Source organism: Salvelinus sp. IW2-2015, linkage group LG8 (assembly GCF_002910315.2).
Source record: "Salvelinus sp. IW2-2015 linkage group LG8, ASM291031v2, whole genome shotgun sequence".
NCBI classification, from domain to species: Eukaryota; Metazoa; Chordata; class Actinopteri; order Salmoniformes; family Salmonidae; genus Salvelinus; species Salvelinus sp. IW2-2015.
The window spans coordinates 45,272,248-45,300,044 of NC_036848.1; the positions used below are offsets into that span (position 1 = coordinate 45,272,248).

At 42.3% G+C, this 27,797-nt stretch overlaps 1 protein-coding gene across 1 annotated transcript; it reads right to left on the bottom strand.

Moving 5' to 3' along the window:
* Positions 1-245: 245 nt before the first annotated feature.
* pcnx2 (pecanex 2) lies at positions 246-27,739 on the bottom strand. The gene is given in 34 exon segments (XM_070444951.1): positions 246-650; positions 932-1,365; positions 2,026-2,201; positions 2,639-2,913; positions 5,137-5,367; positions 7,467-7,611; positions 9,682-9,785; positions 10,017-10,250; positions 10,795-11,048; positions 11,341-11,556; positions 11,731-11,789; positions 12,708-12,837; positions 13,034-13,142; positions 13,440-13,617; positions 15,410-15,551; positions 15,818-15,968; positions 16,625-16,717; positions 16,852-16,960; positions 17,070-17,179; positions 17,327-17,418; positions 17,537-17,647; positions 17,781-17,952; positions 18,621-18,653; positions 18,942-19,095; positions 19,198-19,340; positions 19,986-20,121; positions 20,259-20,337; positions 21,276-21,418; positions 21,557-21,695; positions 21,846-22,991; positions 23,371-23,407; positions 23,564-23,681; positions 25,413-25,615; positions 27,368-27,739. Coding segments are annotated over 34 exon segments (6,180 nt in total). The 5' UTR covers positions 27,521-27,739; the 3' UTR covers positions 246-479.
* Positions 27,740-27,797: the final 58 nt, after the last annotated feature.

The window sequence follows — 27,797 nt, forward strand, 5'->3', positions numbered from 1 at the left end:
GATACAACCTTTAGAAAGTGACAAAATACTTTCCAATTTATGAACGCTCAAAACTTTGTTTCAAGCACCTTTTGTTAGGTTTTTTATTGGTACACTGAGCACATTGTGAAAAATTAACATCAGTCCATGGAAAGTGCCCATATCTCATGCACCAGATATATCCTTAAAGTGATCTGTGATTATTGTTCACATTTACTCCACAGTATGAAATGAATCCAGTGATCCAGCGACACCCTGAACACGACTGAACCTTTGAATGTGTTTAATTTGTTAAGTGTTTATGAGTTTTTAGTACACTATTAACACACCACATAATTCACAACCCTTTGGACAACCCTCCCGGTATAGGATCATGAACGGTGCAGGAGTTGTCTTTCTTACAAAAAAGTTTATTTTGTCACTCGAGCAACAGGCATTGTTGTTTACATTCAGAACACTGGGGCTGAACATGCTGCGGAGTGAGGCAGGTGTTGGTGGTCTCAGATAGTCTTTTGCTCTGGAAGTTCGTGGGTTTCAGAAGTTGTTGTGTCCTCCTGGCTCTTATCTGCGACCTGTGTGCAGCCTTTGTCACTTGAAGGCTTGTTGTCTTTCACGCCATTGGGAGTGTTGGAGTAGGTTGCATCTATACTCTCGTAGGGCTCTGATGTCCACTGGGGGGCAACAGAGAAAAGATAGATTTTTAAAAATTCATTCAGAATTATTTCATTACATTTATTTAATACAATCTGAAATCTGATGCATTGTACCAACTAAAAAGCAAATTTAGTCTCATTTGAATTTGACTTATTTAAAGGTTCTGACAAGTGTCCCCAATCAACTGTTGACATTAAATGCTAACATAGGTAACCACAACATAGTTAAACGTTAATATAGTCTCATGAATTAAGCTTAATAAATGCTACTAAATATGTTATCGGGCTGGAGCTTCTACCTGTGTGGCTCGGCTAGTGGACCGGCAGGAGGGTCCACCCATGGCGATGTTGACGCTGCTGGATGACTGCGTGTCCGTGGTGTTGCCCCCCTCGGCCGCCGACAAGCCAGAAATGACCAGACCGCTGGAGAAGCTCCTCTTGCCGAACAGCAGGCTGAGGGTGGAACTGGAGGAGGACACCTGGCTTGAGCGGTGGTGGGCTGCAGCCTGGAGCTGGGAGCTCAGTTGGCCCCCGGCCGTGGAGAGCCGCGGCACCTGGGAGAAGATGGAGGCGATTGAGGTGTTGAAGGACAGCTGGCTGTTGGAGAGGCGCTGCACCAGGCCGTTGGCAGAAGCTGACACCTGCTGGCTGTCCAGGATGGGCCCTGACTGGCTGGTGACTGGAGGCCGCTGGCTCTGGGGCTGCACTGAGCGGCTCCGGTACTCTCTCCTGGCTGGATGCACATAAAGAAAAGAAGACACAGTCCGTGTCAGAACCTAACATGTCAGAACCATGAACATAGCTGTCAGAACCTAACGTTTCAGAACCATGAACATAGCTGGCAGAACCTAACGTTTCAGAACCATGAACATAGCTGGCAGAACATAACATGGCAGAACCATGAACATAGCTCGCAGAACCTAGCTGTCAGAACCTAACATGGCAGAACCATGAACATGGCTGTCAGAACCTAACATGGCAGAACCCTGAACATAGATGTCAGAACCTAACATGGCAGAACCCTGAACATAAATGTCAGAACCTAACATGGCAAAACCCTGAACATAGATGTCAGAACCTAACATGGCAAAACCCTGAACATAGATGTCAGAACCTAACATGGCAAANAACATGGCAAAACCCTGAACATAGATGTCAGAACCTAACATGGCAAAACCCTGAACATAGATGTCAGAACCTAACATGGCAAAACCCTGAACATAACTGTGCAAGACACATCAATGTACTCTACTTAGATGTGTAATGCTTTCATGGTAAGGAAACCAATATGTAAATTAGTAACTTGGGTGAACCATCCCTTTAAACGTATCATGTATTGCATTTGTTGAGCATACGTGTGCATCTCCAGTAGAGAAAAGCTGGTGAACCAAACCTGCAGCGTGCTGCCTATTGGCGTGAGAGGTCCTGTTGGGCCTGGCCTGGTAAAGACTCAGGCTCTGGGAGGTGATGGAGTTTGGGTTGTGGCTCAGAGAAGAGGAGCCGCCTGCACAGTCCACATCCTCGATGTTCACACCACTGTTACAACTGGTCAGGTTATCCTTCCGCACCCTGCAACACAACACACACACACACATAGCGTGTGTGTGTTACCTTTATATTACCTTTATATGCCGTCCGACAGCTCTATTAAAATGATGTTTAACTCAAGGGCAATGAATCTGAATTGAAAAATCTACATCTAATGTCAATCGAAAGCATGGACCTATAAAAGGCTTACACAGTGCAGCCGTACCTCCACCCAATAAACACTCTAAACATAAAAGTTCCATTAGCCTAACAGAAGATGCTAATGGTCAGTTAGTTATTTCAATCTCTCTGGATGCAGCCAAACATGTCGCAGCACTTTAGCCCTATAGGGTTTGGAAAGAGTGGTGCTGTCACAGCAGAAAAGTCCCTGATTGGATTCCACCCATAGGGGAGCAGAGCTCTAGCAGACTGGTTGATAAAGGATACTCTTCTGTTTCCCCTTGGCAGCCAGCACTCACCGCAGCCACTTGGAGAAGAGCCAGGTCCTGATGCTGTCCAGGCTGAGAGGGCCGCCCCAGATGCTCCTCAGCTGCTTGTGGGTGCCCATGTAGGAGGTGGTGAGGGGGGACACGTACATGGGGTAGCCCAGTGGCTGGTCGCACGACGAGTTGATCATGTTTCGGAGGGCCTGCTTGGAGTTCTGGATGCTGCCGCGCTCTGGGTTGCGGTTGCGCAAGAACACCAGCTCCTGCTGCTGGCCGGCCCACAGGCCCCTTACACACTCCTTATTGATCTAGAAGAGAGGAGAGGATGAAGAGGGTAGTATTACTGACATATGAATACACATGACACAGTCCAAATCCATACTTCTTTGATTTAAATCACCATTTTAATCAACTATGATACTAGGATTAAATCATGACTTCAATCTACTGGCGATGGCAGAGAGAGGGATCAGGGTAGTACTATTGACACCTGAAAACACATCACACACCTTGTCCAATTCCACATTTCTTTACTCTGATTAAATCACAATTTTAATCAACTGGATATGGCAGACCCATTTGGATAAAGTTTCTTTACTTCATTAACCAAACCAACAACTCGTCCACCCCTCACTGCTCACTCTAAACTATTAATATACAGTGCCTTATGAAAATATTCAAAGCCCTTGACCTTTTCCATATTTTGTGTTTCAGACTGAATTTAAAATTGATTAAATTGAGTTTTTTGTCACTGGCCTACACACAATACCCCATAATGTTAAAGTTGAATTATGTTTTTACAAATTAATTAAAAATGAAAAGCTGAAATGTCTTAGGTTAATAAGTATTCAACCCCTTTGTTATGGCAAGCATGAATATGTTCAGGAGTAAGCATTTGCCTAACAAGTCACATAATAAGTTGCATGGACTCACTCTGTGTGCAATATTAGTTTAACATGATCTCTGTACCCCACTTATACAATTATCTGTAAGGTCCCTCAGTCGAGAAGTGAATTTCAAACACAGATTCAACCACAAAGACCAGGGAGGTTTTTCCAATGCCTCGCAAAGAAGGGCACTTACTGGTAGATGGGTAATAATTTAAAAAAGTAGACATTTAATATCACTTTGAGCATGGTGAAGTTATTAATTACACTTTGGATGGTGTATCAATACACCCAGTCACTACAAAGTTACAGACAGGACTCAGTTGCCAGAGAGAAAATAAACTGTTCAGGGATTTCACCATTAGGCCAATGGTGACTTTAAAAAGGTTAGAGTTGAATGGCTGTGATAGGAGAACACTGAAGATGGATCAACAACATTGTAGTTAATCCACAATACTAACCTAATTGACAGAGTGAAAAGAAGGAAGCCTGTACAAAATACACATATTCCAAAACATGCATCCTGTTTGCAACAATGCACTAAAGTAATACTGCAAAAAAAATTGGCAAAGCAATTTACTTTTGTCTTGAATACAAAGTGTGTTTTTGTTTTTGCCAAATCCAATACAACACATTACTGAGTACCACTTTTCATATTTTCAAGCATAGTGGTGGCTGCATCATGTTATGGGTATGCTTGAAATCATTAAGGACTGAGGAGTTTTTCAGGATAAAAAAGAAACAGAACCTGGTTCAGTCTGCTTTCCACCAGACACTGGGAGATTAATTCACCTTTCAGCAGGAAAATAACCAAAAACACAAGGCCAAATCTACACTGGAGTTGCTTACCAAGAAGAGTGAATGTTCCTGAGAAGCTGAGTTACAGTTTTGACTTATCTGCTTGAAAATCTATGTCAAGACCTGAAAATGGTTGTCTATCAATAATTATCAACCAATCAACCAGGTGTGGAAAGCTATTAGAGCCTTACCCAGAAAGGCTCACAGGTGTATTTGCTGTCAAAGGTGATTCTAACATGTATTGACTCAGGGGGTTGAATACTTATCTAATCAAGATATACTAGTATTTTTTCTTCATATTTTTTTTATTTTTTTTAAATACATAATTTATAATTTTTCTTCCACTTTGACATTAGAGTATTTTGTGTAGATTGTTGACAAGAAAAGACAATTAAATACATTTTAATCCCACTTTGTAACACCATAAAATGTGGAAAAAGTCAAGGGGTGTGAATAATTTTTGAAGGCACATCAGAGTAATCTCATGTTCCAGACAGCTTCACACAGCTTGAATAGACAGCAATTCTGAATAATTCCAGTTTGAACTATAATACCATAGGCACTTCTATAGATCTGAAAGCACTGGATAGATGTAAGCAATATCGTAATAGCTTCATCTTGTCTTTTGGTTGGTAGAAAAACTGCCATATTGCTTACATTATACACTCCTCACTGATCTACAGAAGTGGCTACAGAATAGGGGCTTGGAATTCATCATGTGTTCAGCACAACTGTTCATTCCAATCTGGGGTAAAGTTTTTTAACCATTGGTGGGGAAAATGCTAAACTGACCCAAGATCAGTGTATAGGGGCAACTACACCCTACACCATTCATCCCACACCCACCTTAATGACCTTGAAGCTGAGGTGGCGTTTGTAGAGCATGATGATCTTGTACTCGTCCGTGCCGTCATCCACCATGTGTCTCAGTGTGAGAAGAGTGTCCCGGCTGGACAGAACCGCCTTCCTCCAGGCTGGGTCGCTTTCATGGCAGATCACCAGACTGGTCTTGTAGTTACTAATGGCCTCGTACAAGATGGCTGGCTCCTCTGTCTCCTCCAGACATGTGAAGTGGTCCTGAGAACAACCAAGGAACAGAGCAGTAAGTAGAACCGCCATAAGTAAAAGCTTTATTTCAGGGATTTACTGAACCACTTAAAGGACAGGATTCAATTAACAGAGCATTGTCGAAAACTTTTATAGCGCAATTTGCACTGGAGCCGACATCCGCCTATTTACCCGTGAATTGCTCATTTTAAAGGCAATTTCTCTTGACATTTGCGGGAATCACATTCACAGTAAATGCTGCAGATGTCAGCTCAAGGGTAAATAACCTTTAAAAGCAAAGTGCAGTCAGTGCACTTATCGACAATGCGTCTTTGATTGCATCCTAGCCTAAATAAATCAATCTTTGCAGCTCTACTGTAAAGTGCCTTCAGAAAGTATTCACACCCCTAGACTTTTTCCACATTTTTTTGTGTTACAAAGTGAAGTGGGATTAAAATGGATTTAATTTAATGTTTTTGTCAACAATCTACACAAAATATTCTGTAATGTTAAAGTGGAAGAAAAATTCAAACATTTGAAAAAAAAAAAAATGAAACATTTATTAGATATATAAGTATTCAACCCCCTGAGTCAATAGAGTGGCGCAGTGGTCTAAGACACTGAATCTCAATGCAAGAGGCATCACTGCAGTACCTGGTTTCAAAACCAGGCTGCATCACATCCGGCCGTGATTGGGAGTCCTATAGGGTGGCGCACAAGTTGGCCGGGGTAGGCCGTCATTGTAAATAAGAATTTGTTCTTTACTGACTTGCCTGGTTAAATATATATATTTTAATAGATGTTAGAATCACCTTTGGCAGTGATTACAGCTGCGAGTAAGTCTCTAAGAGCTTTCCACACATGGATTGCGCAACATTTGCCCATTATTATTTTCAAATATCTTCAATCTTTGTCATATTGGTTGTTGATCATTGCTAGACAACCATGTTCAGATCTTAGATTTTCAAGTAGATTTAAGTAAAAACTAACTCGGCCACTCAGTAACATTTACTGTCTTCTTGGTAAGAAACTCCAGTGTAGATTTGGTGCTTAGCGCCATTCCGTCTTTTTTATCCTGAAAAACTCCCCAGTCCTTAACGATTACCAGAAAACCCATAACATGATGCAGCCACACTATGCTTGAAAATATGGAGAGTGGTACTCAGTAATACTGTATGTTGTATTAGATTTGCCAAAAACATAACAGTTTGTATTCAGGACAAACAGGATGCATGTTTTGGAATATTTTTTATTCTGTACAGGCTTCCTTCTTTTCATTTGGGTTAGTATTGTGGAGTAACTACAATGTTGTTGATCAATCCTCAGTGTTCTACTATCGCAGCCATTAAACTCTGTAACAATTTTAAATTCACTCATGATGAAATCCCTGAGCGGTTTCCTTCCTCTCTGGCAACTGAATTAGGGAGGACGCCTGTATCTTTGTAGTGACTGGGTGTATTGATTCACCATCCAAAGTGAAATGAATAACTTCACCATGCTCAAAGGGATATATAAATATATATATTTTTACAATCTACAAATAGGTACCCCTCTTTGCTAGGCATTGGAAAATCTATTTGGTCTTTGTGGTTGAATCTGTGTTTGAAATTCACTGCTCAACTGAGGGACCTTACAGACCATTGTATGTGTGGGGTACAGAGATGAGGTAGTCATTCAAAAATCATGTCAAACACTATTAGTGCACACAGTCCATGCAACTTATTATGTGACTTGCTAAGCACATTTTTACTCCTGAACATATTTAGGCTTGCCATAACAAAGGAGTTGAATACTTATTGACTCAAGACATTTACGCTTTTCATTTTTAATTAATTTGTAAACATTTGTAAAAACATAATTCCATGTTGACATTATGGGGTATTATGTGTAGGCCATTTAATCAATTTTAAATTCAGTTTAACTCAACAACATTTGGAAAAAGTCAAGGGGTGTGAATACTTTCTGAAGGCACTGTACAGCAAGATAGCATGGTTAATAGATACATGTACAGTCCACTGAGAATGCACAGGAAGAGTTAAGGTTAAATGTACAGTCACCTACATATTCTACTTCAATAAGGGAACAAGAGAGCAAATGTTATTGTCTTCAAGATAGGCTATTGTGAATACCTGATGGAGTTTGAGACTCATCCTCACACCTGGGGCCACCACTTTCTGCAGCAGATCCATATCCGTGAACACCCACTCATCTTTAGTAGCGATACGGAAGTCTCCTTTGAACAGAGTGTTGAACCCATACAAGAAGGACTCCAAACTGAGTTAGAGAGACAGAGAAAGGGAGCATTGTCTTTTTTAATCACATTACAGCAAACAGAGGGTTAGAGTTTAAAGAGACTTGCGTACACTGTGATACTACAGTGTATTTGTACAGTTGAAGTTGGAAGTTTATATACACTTAGGTTGTCATTAAAACTCGTTTTTCAACCACTCCCCAATTTTTTGTTAACAAACTATAGTTTTGGCAAGTCGGTTAGGACATCTGCTTTGTGCATGACACAAGTAATTTTTCCAACAATTGTTTACAGACAGATTATTTCACTTATAATTCACTGTATCACAATTCCAGTGGGTCAGAAGTTTACGTACGCTAAGTTGACTGTGCCTTTAAACAGCTTGGAAAAGTCCAGAAAATGATGTCATGGCTTTAGAAGCTTCTGATAGGCTAATTGACATCATTTGAGTCAATTGGAGGTGTACCTGTGGATGTATTTCAAGCCTACCTTCAAACTCAGTGCCTCTTTGCTTGACATCATGGGAAAATCAAAAGAAATCAGCCAAGACCTCAGAAAAATAATTGTAGACCTCCACAAGTCTGGTTCATCCTTGGGAGCAATTTCCAAATGCCTGAAGGTACCACGTTCATCTGTACAAACAATAGTACGCAAGCATAAACACCATGGGACCACTCAGTCGTCATACTGCTCAGGAAGGAGACGCGTTCTGTCTCCTAGAGATGAACGTACTTTGGTGCGAAAAGTGCAAATCAATCCCAGAACAACAGCTAAGAACCTTGTGAAGATGCTGGAGAAAACAGGTACAAAAGTATCTATATCAAGGTATTGGAGTGGCCATCACAAAGCCCTGACCTCAATCCTATAGACAATTTGTGGGCAGAACTGAAAAAGCATGGGTGAGCAAGGAGGCCTACAAACCTGACTCAGTTACACCAGCTCTGTCAGGAGGAATGGGCCAAATTCACCCAACTCATTGTGGGAAGCTTGTGGAAGGCTCCCCAAAACGTTTGACCAAAGTTAAACAATTTAAAAGCAATGCTACCAAATACTAATTGAGTGTATGTAAACGTCTTACCCACTGGGAATTTGCTGAAAAAAATTTAAGATGAAATAAATCATTCTCTCTTCTATTATTCTGACATTTCACATTCTTAAAATAAAGTGGTGATCCTAACTGACCTAAGACAGGAAATTTTTACAAGGATGAAATGTCAAGAATTGTGAAAAACTGAGTTTATATGTATTTGGCTGAGGTGTATGTAAACTTCCGACTTCAACTGTATCGGTATTTATCTTCCTGGGGTCCAAACACATTAAGGCACTTACATCACACATAAAACAAAAGATAAAACAGTACATCATATAACATAAATACACCACTACATATCTACAACACAAAATGGATAAAACCACCAGACAACAATATTACAATGTACGTGTGTGTAGAGTGCGTGTGCTAGCGTGTGTGTGCGTATGGGTGTGTCTGTACCTGTGTGTGTGTCTCTTCACAGTCCCCGCGGTTCCATAAGGTGTATTTGTATCAGTTTTTAAAATCTGATTCTACTACTTGCATCAGTTACCTGATGTGGAATAGAGTTCCATGTAGTCATGGCTCTATGTAGTACTGTGCGCCTCCCATAGTCTGTTCTTGATTTGGGGATTGTGAAGAGACCTCTGGTGGCATGTCTTGTGGGGTATGCATGGGTGTCCGAGCTGGGTGCTAGTAGTTTAAACAGACACCTTGGTGCATTCAGCATGTCAATACTTCTTACAAAAACAAGTAGCGATGAAGTCAATCTCTTCTCCATCTTGAGCCATGAAAGATTTACATACGTACATATTATTAATGTTAGCTCTCCGTGTACATTTAAGCGCCAGCCGTGCTGCCCTGTTCTGAGCCAATTGTAATTTTCCGAGGTCCCTCTTTGTGGCACCTGACCACACGAGAGCCGTAGCTGCCCCCTTATGGAATCTCAATGGAACTACAGCTTAGTGTAGATTGATGTGTTTTTACCGTCCATGCCTGGAGGGTAATAAATCCCATATTTAACATGAAAGGAATGAATATTTGACAGCAATGGAAGGTTTACCTGTTGGACATGTTGTGAGATGCTGTCCCCAATGATCTCCTGCCCAGCACAGACAAGGCATAGCACAGAGTGACTAGAGGGGAGTCCTCGTCACAGTCCACAGGCTGGCAAAGCACAAAGGTCAAAGGTTCTCATTGTTCACATCCACTGAAATGACCAGCAGCAAGGAAACCAAACTGTACAACATGGGGTCATACTGCATGTCATGATAAGGCCCTGGAGTTTTTCTTGACCACATGACCTTATCAGGAAAAATTAACTAGACTAGGGCCTGGAGTTTTTCCTGACTACATGCATGATTGTACTGTTCATTGCAATCTGACATCTCTACTTACCTCCTCCATTTTGTTGGCACAGTACTGGATCCACTCCAGATAGACGTTACAGAAGCTAGCCCTGGTGACGCCCTGGAGGCAATGGACGTAGTCTTCGTCTATCTTAACGCTGAACACGGCCGGGTCTCTCTCTATGTGGTGCCACTTGGTGTAAGACACCAGAGCCTCCGTGATAGAGGAATCCTTGATCCACGTCTGTAGCTTCAGAGAGTGGATCAGGTAGTAGATTATGCTCTAGAGGTGAAACAAAAGGGAATAATAACAGAAGATTGATGATTTTATGGTCTACTCCCTTTTGCTTGCATAAGACCAAGCTCAGACTTACCGTGGGATGAAACGTATTTAACTGCTTATGAAATAAAACCGGTAATGAATTACAAAGATGCTGAAAGTTTTTTTTTTTTATAATATAATTGAGCAATAAGGCCTAGGGGGAGTGGCATATGGTCAATATACCACGGCTAAGGGCTGTTCTTATCCACGACGCAACACAGAGTGCCTGGATACAGCCATTAGCCGTGGTATATTGGCGATATACCACAAACCCCTGAGGTGCCTTATCGCTATTATAATCTGGTTACCAACATAATTAGAACTGTAAACAAGTAATTTGTGTCATACACGTGGTATACGTTGTGACATACTACATCTTTCAGCCAATCAACATTCAGGGCTCAAACCACCCAGTTTATAATACTGCTTAGATCATAGGTTAAATGCAAATTCAAAAACCTTTATTGTCTGTTACATTTCCATAAGAAGTAAAAATGTCTACAACCTTCAGATAGTAGGTGATGAGCAGTTTGCGCAGGTCGTACACCTGCAGCATGGTGGCAGCATTGTTCTCGCTGATGCTGTAGCCCTCCAGCAGGTACTTGGTGGTGGTGACCTCCCAGGCCAGCCATCGCAGGTTGAAGGCCGCGTTGCAGGACAGGATGTGGGGCAGGTGGCCCGGCTCACAGCAGCAACAGGCATCATCCTCCTCCACCCCCTCAGTGATGGCCTCTACCTCCCTCTGCTGGCAGTATGTACCTGGGGAGGAGGAGAAGGAGCACAGACCATCATGTTAATGGTGATTTTAAATCTGTGGTCGAGATGTAAGGTTAAGGATTATTAGAAAACTAGATAAATTAGATAAAAATTGAATAACTTCAGAATTAAATGAAACATATCAAACATGTAACATTCAAAACAGTCAAGATATTTCCCATATCAGTAGAGTGTGATCAGAGCCACAGAGTATCTATATGTATATAGATCTATATGGTTCTGGGTGTGGTATAGTGCTCCTCACTGTGTTGCTGAATATTAGTCAGTATCTGACCTCTGAACTCCAGGCCTCGGAGCTGGAAGGTGACCAGGCCATTGCCGATCTCAATGAGGTGAACGAAGGCGTTGAGGTAGTCAGAGGCCAGGATGAAGCAGTCTCCAGAGCTGTAGTTCCCCCAGCGGCCCAGCATCAGGTCACCACACAGAGAGTGCTGCAGAGAGCGTGTCAGATACTCATAGAAGATGGAGTTCAGGTTGTTGTCATCGCATCCTGGGGGAATAAAGGCTTATGTAAAATACACTGACTGACATCACCAACAAACCAACATGTATTAACCATGAGAAGGTCTTTGTAGAGTTGAGAAATTCTAATTCAGATTATTATTTTAATGTTAATTAGGGGAAAAAACATGTTGATATTTATTCAATAAACTTAATAGGTTACCTGTCTCTTTATCAACCTGAGATACCAGTCTGCTATTAGAGTTGTCAATGCGTTTGGTGCTGCAAAATGGTACAAAACCATAGATTAGGGAGACAGTAAAATAAGGTAAACATTGTCTAATTCTGGTTTATTTTTAGGACCTTTTCTGTGTGTTAAATTAATTACATATATCCTCATCAATAACTCAGTGACTGGAGTGGAGTTAGAGACGGAAAAGGAAGCGAGACATCTCACTCGATCCTTTTTTCTGGTTCATATACAGTCAATGAACTAAGCAGACCAGACCCAGTTGCTATCGCAATGGGAGAGACATCCCTTAAGCAGACCGGAACTGTGACAATTCTTTTCAGTGGTAAACGTCTTGAGTAAGACTTATTTTATCCATAATCTTTAGTGGTCTCTATACTCTGCTTGTATACCCCTAGCCTAGAGCACTTAGCTCAGGGTCCTTGCTATCCGGAATCTTTGGGACGTTCCTACCCCCTTGAAGTTTACATTTAAAATGGTTAAGGTAAGGGTTAAGGTTAAGGTTAGGGTAAGGGTAGTGGTTAGGGTTTAAGGATCCCAAGGATCCAGGATAGCACTAACACACGGCTCAGTCAGCTGAGTGCATGACATCATCTCTGAGAAAGAAATGTCCTTATATGGATGTCAACAGGGGCTCTAGGAGGCCATATAATTCACCACTTGCATATTTTCTGAGCACATTAAAAACAGATGAAACAGATGTGAGTGACTAACAATGAACTTTCACCAAATGAATAATTATTGACAGCGACCTAACTCAATGGTTTGGTCATAGACTCAAATTGAGTCGGATGTCCCTTGTCCCCTTCTTTATTCATAATGGACTTTCCCACGTCCCATCTCTAAGGCTGAATGCCCTGGGGTGCGGCCGACACACCGTGGTGCTTTAAGGGGTGCATGCATATTTCATGGTGCTTTATCTCATGCTGTGGTCGGTGAAAGGCCATTACTTGTAGTTCCTCTCCCAGAACTTGACGGGCCGTGGGTAGGAGGTGACGAAGATGGCACTGCCCAAGAAGGGGCTGAGAGGGGTGTAGAACAGAGTCGTCACAAATGTTTGCAGCAGCAACATGGCTGAGTCTGAGCTGCATCATGAAGGAGAATCACCACAACCAAGGAAAATCCACCAGGTATCAATTAAATTGGAGACAACAGGTTTACCACACTCACATATCTTCTGTCAAATTCGCAGTTACATTACAGTTTCAGTCAGAGCAACGTCAAAACATATGCGCAAGCTTGTGTAGTTCCTACACATGTCAAAACCAAAGGATACGAGGCACAGCGAAGGGCTGAGCGAATGCGTGGAAGGCGCTGCCCCATGCAATCTGCCACGGTGCGATATAGACCATGATGAAGTGGAGCTTGTGAAGCAGATCACTGAGCTGTAGAGGAACAAAGACCTGCTGTGAGTCACTGACAGACAGCAAAGCCAGTTATTTTTAGACCAGATCCTAAAAATAAATCCAATATAATCAAAAGTAGGGGCCACTACATACAGAGCAGCTGGCAGGTGTTCGCTGCTTCATATAGACCCCGAAAAAACGGTATGTTTGTTAATCAACTGTAGGGAGTTTGGGGACCGCAGTCATAGTGAGTTGTATTCCTTTCCTATCTTATTGTAGTGAGAGGTCTGTCATTGGGAGTGTGTATACCAGTCTCCGGTCACATCGCAGACTGACCTTGTGGAAGACAATGGACATGATAAAGAAGTCCAGCAGAAAGGTCTCTGAGGCCCTGCTGCAGTCGAACTCGAAGAAGACGATAGTGAAGATGAGAGTGACGAACTGGAAGCTGGGATTGCAAAAGGAGGCGCGGAGGAGCTTCATCCCAGCAACTGTCATCAACAAGACATCACAGCTGGAGCGAGACACAGAGACCTGAGCGACTCAGGTGTACAGGCGTGACACAGCGGAGCAAAGCAGAGGGGTGACATGGAGTGGGAGGGGAGCAGGGGAGACAAATGCACCAATACTAGCGAATATTGTATATACATCACACTTTCTTCCCTAGCAAGGGAAGTGACATGCAAAGTGACTGTTGTCATGATGACCAGGCTCAGATGATGACATCAAAGTGACTGACTGTCTACTAGTTAGTACCTGTACATAATTCAGACTGGGTTGAAAGTGATATTTATGTGATTGATTAAGGTACTAAGGGTTTTGTTCCACCTCCAAGATGCACAGAAGGGAGTGGTGGAGACTTTATAAACTTATGAAGAACTGTGTGTTTCTGGATAAGGTTTCCCCAGCTGCTACATGTAACTGCCAAAATAAAGGAAACAACAACATAAAGTGTCTGAATAGAGTGTTGGGCCACCAGAACAGCTTCAATGCACTTCGGCATAGATTCTACAAGTGTCTGGAACTATATTGCAGGGATACGCCACCATTCTTCCATGAGAAATACCATAACCAGCTGTTTTGTTGATGGTGCTGGAAAATGCTGTCTCAGGCGCTGCTCCAGAATCTCCTATAAATGTTCAATTGGGTTCAAATCTGGTGATTTAGACGGCCGCAGCATATGGTTTCAATCGTTTTCATGCTCATCAAACCATTCAGTGACCACTCGTGTCCTGTGGATGCAGGCATAACCACGGTAGCCAAAATAATACCAGTGGAAAGAAGTGGCGGACGCTCAACCAACCGACGCCAGTCGATGTGCAACCAAAAAAAAAGCAAGGTTAAAAGATTCATGTTTCGGCCTTCATCAGAATAATCCTGATGATTATTCAGATGAAGGCTAAAACGTTAATCTTTTAACCTAGCTTAAATAAAACAAAAAAATGTAATGGTGAGCGAGTGTTGCGCCTTTTCCTTTTGATTTCTAAAATAATGGCCCGCCTAGCATTTTATACATCACGGGATGTTAATTGCTTAATTAACTCATTGCATAATTAACAACACCTGTGTGGAAGCACCTAATTGTAATATACTTTGCAATGCTCATTTACTCAAGTGTTTCCGTTATTTTGGCAGTGACCTGTACATTAAGATTTATGTTGACATTTTAGGGTAATTACGTAAGCGAGACAGAGGCAAGTTTAAAGGATTTCATTCTGTCTACCTGCAAAGAGATTAACTTTACATTCCAAACTGAATGTTATACAGACTGAAAATGGTTCTTAGAAGACCTGGGTCAAATACATACACAGGTTGGCATTTATTGAGATGACTCATGTACTGAAGGCAGCTCTGCAGATTGGTCACTAGCTAGCACAACCACAAAGTCATAAAATCTGATTTTAAACGTAACCCTAACCTTAACCACACTGCTAACTCTAATGTCTAACCCTAACCTTAAATTAAGACCAAAAAGCACATTTTTGTTTTCATGAATTTTTATGATATCGACAATCAGTTGGCCTATCTAGTGGAAACCAATCAGTTCTGCCTCCAGGGCAAGCAAGACTCATGACAATACACGTCAACCTTCAATACATACGTCCAATACTTGGCATGCACTTGATTTAGTTAGCTTGGTACAATGGAACCACTGGAATAGTTCCAAAAGTGCAAACCCTAAATCACACCAAGCGTACATCAAATACTTTCAAATACTTTTGCATTTGACCCAGGTCTGGGTCTTGGTTCAGGGAAAGGAGGGAGTATGTTTTTTTTATTAAAAACTTTAGGAGAAAGGTACTTACTGGATGCCTAGCTTCTTGTGGTGACTGAGTGAGAATCCATCGTTGGTGAGCGCACTCAGAATGATGGCTGGGTAAACAACGTATTTCTCAAAACACAGCAGGCCCACGTAGAGACGTCCAAACCACATCAACTGAGCATCATCTGGAAAATGAAATCAACTTTAATCACAACACGCAAGAGCTGTGTTCTTACTTTTGCAGTACTTGACAAATCCGTATAGATGAAAGCACGGGAGATAGGTCTTCCCCAACTAACTGAACCCACACGTGTATAAGAACTATAGGCTATTAAATGTAGTCTTTCATCAAATTTGTACCAAAGAGTCAGAGATTTCAAAAGGTCTACAGTAGGAAAGACTGCATTGTGTCACTTTTTTTTTTTTAATAAACAATAAAGACAGGACTAACCTCTGGGTTCAAACTGGGGAGTACTCATTGCTCTTTAGCACTGGGTGGAGATCCAGAGCCAAAGGTGGTGCTTCCGTAACTGGGGTACGAGATAGTGGTGACAAAGCCCACTGTCCCTGCCAGCCGCATACAGTACTATGGTCACAAAGGGCTGTGGCGAGAAAGGAAGAGAGAAAAGGAGAGAGAGGAAGAAAAGGAGAGAGAGAGAGAATGGAGAGAGAGAGAGAGAGAGAGAAAGGGGAGAGAGAGAGAAAGGAAGAGAGAAGAGAGAGAGAGAGAGAGAGAGAGAGAGAGGAGAGAAAAGGAGAGAGAGAGAAGAAGGAGAGAGAGAGAGAGAGAGAGAGAGAAGAGAGAGAGGAGAGGAGGAGAGAGAGAGAAGAGGAGAGAGAAGAGAGAGAGAAGAGAGAGAGAGAGAGAGAGAGAGAGAGAGAGAAGAGAGAGAAGAGAGAGAGAGAGAGAGAGAGAAGAAAGAGAAATGGAGAGCGGCGAGACGAGATAAGAGAAAGAGAGATGGAGAGAAAGAGAAAGGGATATAGCGGGAGAGAGAGAGAAAAGGGGAGAAAAAGGGATAGAGGGAGAGAAAGGGATAGAGAGGGAGAGAAAGGGATTTAAAGGGAGAGAGATGGAGAGAAAGGAGAGAGAGCGAGATGGAGAGAAAAGGGGGTTGACTGAATACTGAACCGATCAGATAACATTTTATTTATGACACCACAGTAATTATTTACTGATGAGACAACATTGCTTTACGACACAAACAACATTTATGACACATCGTTTAGGGATGGTGTTTGGATGTAGGTAACCCACCTTTAGGGACAGGAAGACAGTGCTTGAAGTAATAGCAAAAGTTAAAATGTAGGCAATGGAGCAGACCACAAGATCCGAAAGAAGAATCTCCTTCTGCAAAAGCAAATCATACAATATCACAATTGCGGAATATAATAATGTGTTAAAGTCAAACTTTTGTCCTGAAACAAAAACAGAGGACAGCATTTGAGTGGAAGTGGAGGAAACAATGCAAGTCTCTGACTTACCACTGAATTCATGAGCTTCTCTGGAAGAGGATCCTTGATGTCTTCTGAGTCTTCACCCTCTTCCTCACTGTCCACAAGAGTGGGCATCAGTTTGGACTTGATCAGAGACCTGTATGTGCACAAAAAAAGGAGAATATCTTAGCCTTAGCACTAACAACTCTCATACAGTCAGCATGTTAGCAGGCATAACAATAGGAGCAGAAAAGCAGGCGGCTTACATCAGCACAGTCGGATCACTGCTCTGCCCACTCAGATGATAGGATAGAACCACCAGCAAGCCACAGAACCCAGAGAACAAGGCTGGGGTATGCTGTTCATCCCAGGGCTCCTTTAGAATAGAATAGAAATATTGATTTTTGTACCATTTCAAGCTCGACTAAACTGCCTCCGCAGCAACAAACTGTTCCGTCGCAGTGCAAAACATATCCTTCATGTAATCATACACGTCTTTACTCAATAATGAATTCATTCCTACCTTCAGAGCTCCAAAACAGAAACCATACAGCAAAGATAATGCTGTCAGACTACGGAATATACTGTACACTGCTGAGTGGAGTCCAGTTGCAGCTGACAAAGGAAGTGGAAACACAGGAATTAGGTTAAGGGCTAAGTTTATGGTGGTACAGTATGCATTCAGTTCATGACTATGAAGGTCAAGCAAAACAGAAAAGAGAGTGCTACTCACCTGTTCCACCAAAGAAATGAATGTCTATTTGTTCGAGAAGGTAAATCATAAAGGTGTTGATTTGTGGGAACAGGCCAACGAGAAATGTGATAGGAAAGCAGTAAGTGATGCCTGTCGAATATAGAACAGACAGGACTTTAGAACTATAAGCTTTTTAGAATGTCAAAATAAAATATAATCTAAAATTATTTAACAGAGATGACTGAAAAAAGGTAAAAGAAATGATTTATGGTACGTGACTTACCCACTAAAATGTCTCTCAGGAATTTGAGAGCATCTGCTAATACTATGGTGATGCCATATACAGTGGACACAGGCAGATCCTTCCTTCTTAACATCTGTTCTAGAATCCAAATAAGGCCACAGAAAATACAGAAATAAGCAGCCCGGCTGTAGGCAACAATCTGATTGTGTCCCTGGAAAACATCAAGAGGGGAGAGAAATGAAGCAGAGAAAGCCTTGAACCATCTAGTTTGAAAACATGTAAATACTAAACAACCAGTGAAAATGTAAAGGTAATTGCCTAAATAAAGGAAACACCAACATAAAGTGTCTCAATAGAGCGTTGGGCCAACAGAACAGCTTCAATGAATCTTGCCATAGATTCTACAAGTGTCTAGAACTCTATTGGATGGATGCGACACCATTCTTCAGCGAGAAATTCCATAATTTGATGTTTTGTTGATGGTGGTGGAAAAAACTGTCTCAGGCTCCGCTCCAGAATCTTCCATAAGTGTTCAATTGGGTTGAGATCTGGTGACTGAGAATGCCATGGCATATGGTTTACATCGTTTTCATGCTCATCAAACCATTCAGTGACCACTCGTGTCCTGTGGATGGGGGTGTTGTTATCCTATGGGGGCATAACCACAGTAGCCAAAATAATGGCCTGCCCAGCATTTTTCTACATGACCCTAAGCATGAAGGGATGTTAATTGCTTAATTCACTCAGGAACCACACCTGTGTGAAAGCAACTGCTTTCAATATACTTTGTATCCCTCATTTAATCAAGTGTTTCCATTATTTTGGCAGTTACTTGTATCTTCACAGTATGCCTTTAGAATATGTTCCATACAGACTCACATGTGTTGGCGAGGCTGCATCAGGTTGGACACTCTGTAATACAAACAATTTGTTCAAAGTGTTATTAACGTGATTAACTGATATACAGTCAATGACTGACAGAGAAATGTGTTTCCATCAGCAATGTGTCAGATAAAAAGTACTTAGCTAAAGCTTAATTCCATTGTTACAGTGGAGTATGTGGTGGAGCATTGAAAATGGCACAGTATTATCACAGATCTGGTATCCTATCACTGATCTGAATTATGTCAACACAGATAAGCAACGGTTGTACGGTTGATTAAGCCTTATCCTTTGTTACAAAATAGATACCTTCCTTACCTTTAACAATGAGTACTGGCAGCTAGCTATGACCACGCAGAACTGGAAAACCCAGATGTCTTTGAAGCAGCCATGGTTCAGCAGGATGAATCCCAGGAAGGCCACCAGGAAAGCCAGGAACACAACTGCTATGTTCTCCACCACATCCAGGTTCCTGAGGAGAGAGAGCAAAGGTCAAAGTAAAGTCTCTGTTAACTAGTTGATCAATCGCTGAGAGATGGAAAAGGAAAGATAGAATGGGAGCTTTTTCTCTTACCTGTCCAATAGCGCCAACAAGGCGAGCCGGTCATACAATATGTTTACCCACTTCCCAGGAAAAAGCTTGAGCTTGTAGTACAGCTTACGAGAAGGCTTTTCCTGTGTGGAGGTCTCTGATGATTCATCAATCGAGTCCTCCTCCTGTCAGAGGTGGAATTCAGGTTGTAGTGTAAAATAAATCTCAATATCACTTTAATTTAACCCTTAGTCATAAGGGTTACATAACACTGACATAATTGATGTCTTAAACCGTCATGACTGTTAGTTTCGTCTCATAACAACTGACTACACGCTGTCATGACACAGATAATGTTTAGATCAGTTCTCATACAGCTACATTGTAAGTAATAATCATCAGTACATTTCACCCAGTGTATTTCCTGTGTGTGTGTGTTTGTGTGTGGTGTGTGTGTGTGTGTGTGTGGTGTGAACCATACATTGTGAATTAGGCGCTGAGAGGAACGATGTGCTATGTGATGTCTGAGCCAGGCAGGCAGTTTCTGTTCTGCTCACAGAGTCACTATAGTTTGATTAATGGCCAGCACTCTGATTTGTAGTGCTGCGTCTGAGCACCGTTTGGCCTTGGTTGCCTGCGTCCACTGTCTGGGATGGATAGGGGTTTATGGGTGGAGTGGAGAGAGGAGATGGGGATGAAAGAGTGGAGAGGCGGGGTGTAGTGACTTGGAAGATTTTGGGTGAGGGAAGGAGGGGAGGAATGGGTGGTGGGGGAAAGGGGGGGGGGGAAAGGGGGMGGGGGGGGGGGGGGGGGGGGGGGGGTGTAGTCACCTGGAAGATTTCAGGGTGAGTTCTCCGAGGCCGAAGCCTGTGTGAAGGGATGATGCGGCGCTGGAAGGGGCAGTCTGTATGTCCACCCGCCAGCCCGTCCTGGCACTCCGAGTTGGAGGAAGTAGACAGGAGATCACTGGGTACACGACAAGGTTCACATGTAAAAGCCCATGACGTTTAAAAACAACTCAAATGAAACATTGTCAAATGTAAATAGAACACAACAAGAACTTCATACAAATATTACATATTAAATAATTGAGGTTATAGTACCACATGTTGCCTGTGATAAGTTCAGCTCCGAGGGGTAGGTTTAGGGCTCTCTCAGCATACAGCTTACGAGGTCTGTCTCCTGGAATAGAGAGCAGACAGAACCTCACATTTAAAACACCTACCTGATATGACGTAAGTGATATACAGTATGTTACACTACAGTATGTTATACAATAGTTGGGCAATAATAGCACAGACAATTGACCCTTGGTTACTGTTGCAACCTCTGCCAACATTTTCCCGGGAAGCCCAATTTCCCATTGAACCACTGCCGAAATCTCCTCACAATGATCTCAAACTGTGTTTCTAATAAACAAATCCACTCAGAATATTCTAAAACTGTGTTTCTAATACACAATTAAATTAAATACAGACTACCCCTTGCTAATCAGGAAACTCTTGGGTATGTTGTGGTGGACTGTCATTACAATTGCTTCACGGGAACCTGGTAAAATTAAGTTTGTAGTGTAGCTTGCCACTGACTGGCTCTGAATTCACTGTCAGCAAGCAGTCAAAGCTATAACCACTTTTGGAGCCAATTAGTGCTCTCAAATCATATCCTGATGTTGACAGCAGACGGGAGTTAGCTAGCTAACATACTGTACATTTTGAGAAAAACAGGTTATATTAAGTGGCTAGCTAGTGTTAGCAACGTTTGGTGGTCAATGTGACTTAGAGCTAGCTAACCAGCTGAACTAAACAAAAGTATAATTTCACATTTAAAAAAAATAGTCCAACAGGCTCTGCATTTCAAGAATCGCAGTAGCAAGATACTATTCAATTATTTAGCCATTTAAACATTTATTTATTGAAGAAAACGCTCAGTTTTCATGCGATTTAAACGGATGCTTGTCCGATGTATCGACAGTTGATATCCATTGAAGTGCTGCGATTGGTTAGCCAAAATTCTAGGGCGGAGATTATTGAAGGGTCAGTTCACTACCACATTATCCAGTGTTTGTAACCAGTTTGTAGACTTCAGTGAATTGATGCCGCACAACAATATTTTGCACTTACTGTGGACTGTATGGAAAGTATAGGCGTCCTCCTTGTTGGTGGCCTCTGGTCTGCATATGACCTGGAGCATGGAGCTCTCTGACTGAGATGTTTGGGAGGGTAGGGAGTCGTAGTCTGGGTCTTTATCCCGGTCTGTCTGGGGACTGAGAGTAGAGGACAAACTATACAACGATTATATAAAAAAAATGCATTCATTTACAATAAAGATCAGATCAAATAACAAAATAAAGTAAATTGTGATGATGACCTTTTATATCTAAGAGACATTTGAAAAGGTTTACCTGTCTGGAGACACAATGGGGATCCGTGTTTCGGGGATGGTGTGGAGGGTGTCTGTTGTGGCCAGAGTATTGGGAGGGTTTGGCCGCTCCTGCTGTCTCTCTGGCTCTGTGTTATCCTCAATTTTTGCAGTGACGTCCTCTGCAAAAGCAACACTCATTTTCAATTTTACCAATAAAGAATGAGTAAAACAGCTATTTGCACAACAGAGACAATAGCTTCTCTCCTAAAATCTTAACTGTCTACATGTATATCATCATTATCTGACAACCTACATATACCTGGACCCACCTTCCTCCATGGCTCTGTCATCCTCATTTGTCACCTCCTCTGGTGGCTTTTCACTGCCACTGGCTCCCCTGGTGCTGTTGATGGACTCCAGCAGCGACACAAACTCCACAAAGTTGGACTCGTTGGGGATCTGGCCCTCCTTGGCCTCCAGGTCTGACTTGGATGAGGTCATGGTGGTCTGTTTATTCTGTGATCTGTCAGCAATGAGGACTGCATCCTTCCCGCTGTCCATGCTCAGGCCTCGCACGTGTGTCCTGCCCCCCGGGCCGTACTTCCTGAACATAGACGGGATTCGCAGGAAGCCATCTGCATCCACATTGAGGTCCGGAGGGTCGTTCTCGTCAGGGTGGGAGTGGACATCGATGCCAGAGGAGCTGTTGTCGGCTGTGGTCAACTGGGGGCTGGGGTGTTCCAGGTCTGCCTCATTGTACTCTATGTCCCGGCAGTCCAGAGCGGCAGAGTCAGCGCTCATCAACTCTTTGGTGATCTGGCCGTCTGGGCTTGGGGTCTGCAGCTGAGCAGAGTCAGCCTCAGATAAGGGTTCCCCTTCATTCTCTGCACCACTCCGTTCATCATCCTCAGGTGAGTCAAAGGTGATAACAGGGATTTTGATGAGGCAGTCGCCAGCAGCCCCTCCATGGGGGTCGATGCCCATCTGTGCCTGGGCAGACTCCAGGATGCTCTGTTTGACCGACTCCTCCAGTTCCGCAGCCGTCTGGGCATCACAGCTCATGGTGATGATGATCTTGACCATGTCGTTCTCATCCAGGCGGGCTGATGGGCCAGAGTTGTCCACAAAGATAACAGCGATCTCATCTGAGCAGTATGTCTCCTCTGGCTGGTCATTCTGAGGAGGAGGTGGGACGGGGTCATCACGCTCCTGAATGATCTCTAGAGAGTTGTTGTTGGGGTCCTGTTGGGGCTGTTTCTCCTGCTTTGTCTCATCTGTGCTTTCTTCATCACTCCCCTTGCAGGAGGGCAGTCCCTCATCAGCAATCTCCCTATCAGCCACATGCTTCTGCTCCCCCAGCAGGAGAGGGGCAGCCTGGTCAGGGTTGGGGCTAGACAGGTCCTCTGGGGAGAGCTCTTGCTCAGGCTGTAGGCTCACTCTGGGTTGTTTCTCCTTGGGGATACTGTCACTCTGGGCTGCAACAGATATGTTAATGTTACAAAGAGCATATTGACAGGAATTTAGAATGGCTCATAAATGAAAGAAAAAAAACGTCTCAGTCTTTACAAGTTCTTCTCTTAACTAACAATAAAGAATATAGATCTTCTCAGCAACACTTTGCAAAACCAACATTATGTGAGAATATTTATTGGAAGCTGACAACATGCTTATCTGAGCATATTTGAAGCAATAATGTGCTAGGCTAGCATAATGAGTAGTAATCATTTTATCACTACATCCACACAATGCATTCCAGGAAGAGCATTTTATTCTCACAGTGAGATTTGAAAATAGAAAACCCATTTCTATAGGGGGGAATCCGACCAGTGTTAAAAATATAGGAGAGTACAGTACCTTCAGTATTCTTTAAGTCTTCTGATTTTGGGCCCTCCTGTAAGGGCAAAAGATATGGATGATGATGAATAGAAAAATGGGGGGGGGGGGGGCAGTGCTCATTCACATCTTAGCTTTAACTCAAAAATGTCTATTCCATAATATAATATAGTAGTAGAATGGAGCTTGAGGGTAGTTATAATAGTACACTAACCACACCAATCAACCCAGGGTCCGTTTCTGTCTGTTTCACTGTAACCTGGATGACTGGACTCGGCCTGTTTCTCGTCAACATTGTCATGGCAACACTGTCAGGAACCGTGCTGCTTTTCCTATTTGGAAAGACGTAGAGTATGTGGTCATCTGTGGTAGTTCATTTATCAAAGGATGACATCATGTTTTTCAAGACAAAAGCACTACCCAAAAGAGACATTCTATTGTGCATTTGGAAAGTATTCAGACCCCTTGAATTTTTCCACATTTTGTTACGTTACAGCCTTATTCTAAAATGGATTGAATTGTTTTTTTCCTCATCAATCTACAAAGCAAAAACAATTTTTTTGGTGCAAATTTATATTTAAAAAAACAACATATCACATTTAATTATTCAGACCCTTTACTCAGTACTTTGTTGAAGCACCTTTGGCAGCGATTACAGCCTTGAGTCTTCTTGGGTATGACGCTACAAGCTTGGCACACCAGTATTTGGGGAGATTCTCCCATTCTTCTCTACAGATCCTCTCAAGCTCTGTCAGGTTGGATGGGGAGCATCGCTGCACAGCTAATTTCAAGTCTCTCCAGAGATGTTCGATAAGGTTCAAGTCCAAGCTCTTGCTGGGCCACTCAAGGACATTCAGAGACTTGTCCCGAAACTACTCCTGCGTTGTCTGGGGTGTATGCTTAGGGTCGTTGTCCTGTTGGAAGGTGAACTTTCACCTCAGTCTGAGGTCCTGAGCACTCTGGAGCAAGTTTTCATCAAGGATATCTCTTTGCTCCATTCATCTTTCCCTTGATCCTGACTAGTCTCTCAGTCCCTGCCGCTGAAAACCTTCCCCACAGCATGATGATGCTGCCACCACCATGCTTCACCGTTGGGATGGTGCCAGATTTCTTCCAGGCGTGACGCTTGGCATTCAGGCCAAAGAGTTCAATCTTGATTTCATCAGACCAGAGCATCTTGTTTCTCATGGTCTGAGAGTCCATTAGGTTTCTTTTGGCAAACTTCAAGCGGGCTGTCATGTGCCTTTACTGAGGAGTGGCTTCCATAAGGCCACTCTACCATAAATGCCTGATTGGGGGAGTGCTGCAGAGATGGTTGTCCTTCTGGAAGGTTCACTCATCACCACAGAGGAACTCTGGAGCTCAGTCAGAGTAACCATCGGGTTCTTGATCACATCCCTGACCAAGGACCTTCTCCCCCGATTGCAGTTTGGCCGGACGGCCAGCTCTAGGAAGAGTCTTGGTGGTTCCAAACGTCTTCCATTTAAGAATGACGGAGGCCACTGTGTTCTTGTGGACCTTCAATGCTGCAGAAATGTTTGGTACCCTTCCCTAGATCTGTACCTCGACACAATCCCGTCTCGGAACTCTACAGACAATTCCTTCGACCTCATGGCTTGGTTTTTGCTCTGACACGCATTGTCAACTGTGGGACCTTATATAGACAGGTGTGTGACTTTCCAAATCATGTCCAATCAATTGAATTTACCACAGGTGGAATCCAATCAAGTTGTAGAAACATCTCAAGGATGATCAATGGAAACAGGATGCACCTGAGCTCAATTTCGTGTCACATAGCAAGGAGTCTGAATACTTATGTAAATATGGTATTTCTGTTTTTTATTTTTATTTTTTTTGCAAAAAAATCTAAAAACCTGTTTTCACTTTCTCATTATGGGATATCGTGTGTAGATTGATGAGGTAAAACATAATTTAATCAAGTTTAGAACAAAGCTGTAATGTAACAAAATGTGTAATAAGTCAAGGGGTCTGAATACTTTCCGAATGGACTGTATACTTTGGATTATATTTGTCATACATTTTGTTTTTAGAAACAGGCTCACCTTAATTTAGCAGCAAGACATGAATCTGACGCGTTGCTTTTATTCTCTGCACCTTGGATGACATCAGAGAGACTGCTTGGGGGCACAACGTCACCTTTATCAAACATCACATGAAGGCGATAGTTGACCATCTTTATCGTGATGAAGAAGATGGTGACTGAGGTGCAGTATATACTAAGTGCCATGGTGGTGGGCGGAAGAGCCTGAGGATAGAACACACAAACTCCCTCAATATCTCAAAACACATATCCTGACAATAAAATAATCTCCCATTAAAAAAAATGGTAATCTTCTTCATCACAGAGTGCATCCCAACCTTTCCTCAATAATATGATAACTAGTCTCAAATTAAGTCTGAAACACAACACCAAAGCAGCTATTTGGGACTGCAATATTATGCTCAAACAGCCAAGAGCGACACTGAAAGAAAAACTATTGTCTGAGGATGATCTGAATGAAAAGTCAATGCTCCGACCATATAATGTAGTCATGTGGCCACTCAGCTACATACTGAGATGAGTGAGTCATCAGAGGAATCAACCAACCTGTCACTAGAAACAAATATGTGCATTAGTGTGTGTTCATTTATGTGGAAACACAGGTATGCTATAGGCCTACATGAAATTATGAACAGTAAAACCGTGGGCTTGTGACTTGCTCTGATCTATAATTCAGAGGAACTGTCAGCCTAAGGGATATCATACGTTTTGTGCTTAGCTCCTTGTCATCAAACCCTGAGGACCAAGTCCAAAAAATTCATAATCACACAATAACATTGTATTCAATTTGTATTTTATTTTACCTTTATTTAACTAGGCAAGTCAATCAATTAAGAACAAATTCTTATTTAAAATTACAGCCTATTTTATTGTCAAGTAATATATCAACCAAAAACAATTAATTGACAAGAGCTATTTCTATATTATTTGTATAAAAACATATATCGATATCTATTTTCTGAGAAATCGAGCGTATGGAAATTCAGGCCCTTATGAAGTGACACAATATCACATTCTGTGGTATAGGGAATAAAATAAGAACTTGAAATAGAGGACAAAACTAATCTCCTTGAAATGGGTTAGTGGTGGGACAATATTACACCATTACATAAGAATGACAGTCCTTCATCACTTTAACATCTGCACAAATAATCAGAAGGCTTTTGGTCTTCAGAGTAGCTCATACTGTATGTCGTTTGACCTTTTTTATCAAGTTATTTATAGATAAACTCTGAAACAAGCGTTGTGGGTTTTTTCTTAAATGAATATTAATTGAAACTTTTCCTTTATTTAACCAGACAATAGGCCATATTCTGAAACATAGTAGGCCTATTCTGTACAACAAATAGCATAGAATTCTTGAAATGAAAATACATTCAATTCCATTACAATGGAAATAAAGTGACACATTAAAGAGACCACAACCACAACATTTGGTGCCGGAAAAAAATTTTTATAGGCTATCTTGACCAAATTAAACCAAACCCAAACAGCATCATTAATGACGTAGGACTACTAGCCACTAAAATAAATTGATCAAATGCAGATGAGTGCGTGCTGTAGGCTATACTATCACATCCAAACGGCAGAGAAAGGTTAGGTGTGCCGCCGTTTGTCTTTGTGAACGCTGTGTAGGCTACCTACAGTCAGTGTTACAATGCCTGGACTTTTCTGCTTTTTCATCACTGTGGCAGCCATGCGTTCCATCACTGTGCTACATACTAGCCTACAGCATGCAGAGAAAAATGCGACCATTCCATTTTCTGCCAATACAATTAATAAATAAGCGGAAACGTTTCAGTGCTGAGGATAAAAATATCACTGTAAATAAAATATGAGAACGGAATGTTGCTCCAAGAGAACCGTGTATGTAAATGAAAAGGGCGCTTAGTGATGCGGCGCACTAAACCTTATAGCCAACACAAGATCTGGGCCTTCGATTGAATTTATACTCACCAAATGTAGTGATAGTGGCAACATAAGAAGGAACATCCACAAATAGAGGTGACAGGAGTTATTGAATGTGTTCTGGTCCGGGTCATGGTACCAACCTCCGGTCAATGATGCCCAAACCCCCTGACGCAGAGTCTGTACCAGTTGCGAGCCCATCCTCCTCAACTGCAATAGATTCGTATCACGATGGTCAAATGCATATGTGGCCCATATACTACGTTGTTACCATGTTGAAACTATAGCCCTACTGGCTCTATCAAGCTATCATTCGCAATTTACTCGCGCATCATTTCATCCAAATGTCAGATCTCACATGGTGCGGACAGCTCTCTCTCATCCTCTCTTCTTCTCTACCTCCGTCGGTCCAGATGAATTATGCATATAAACCCTGGATTGCTGATGCTATGTATTGTCTATTGTGTGGCTTTGAAGC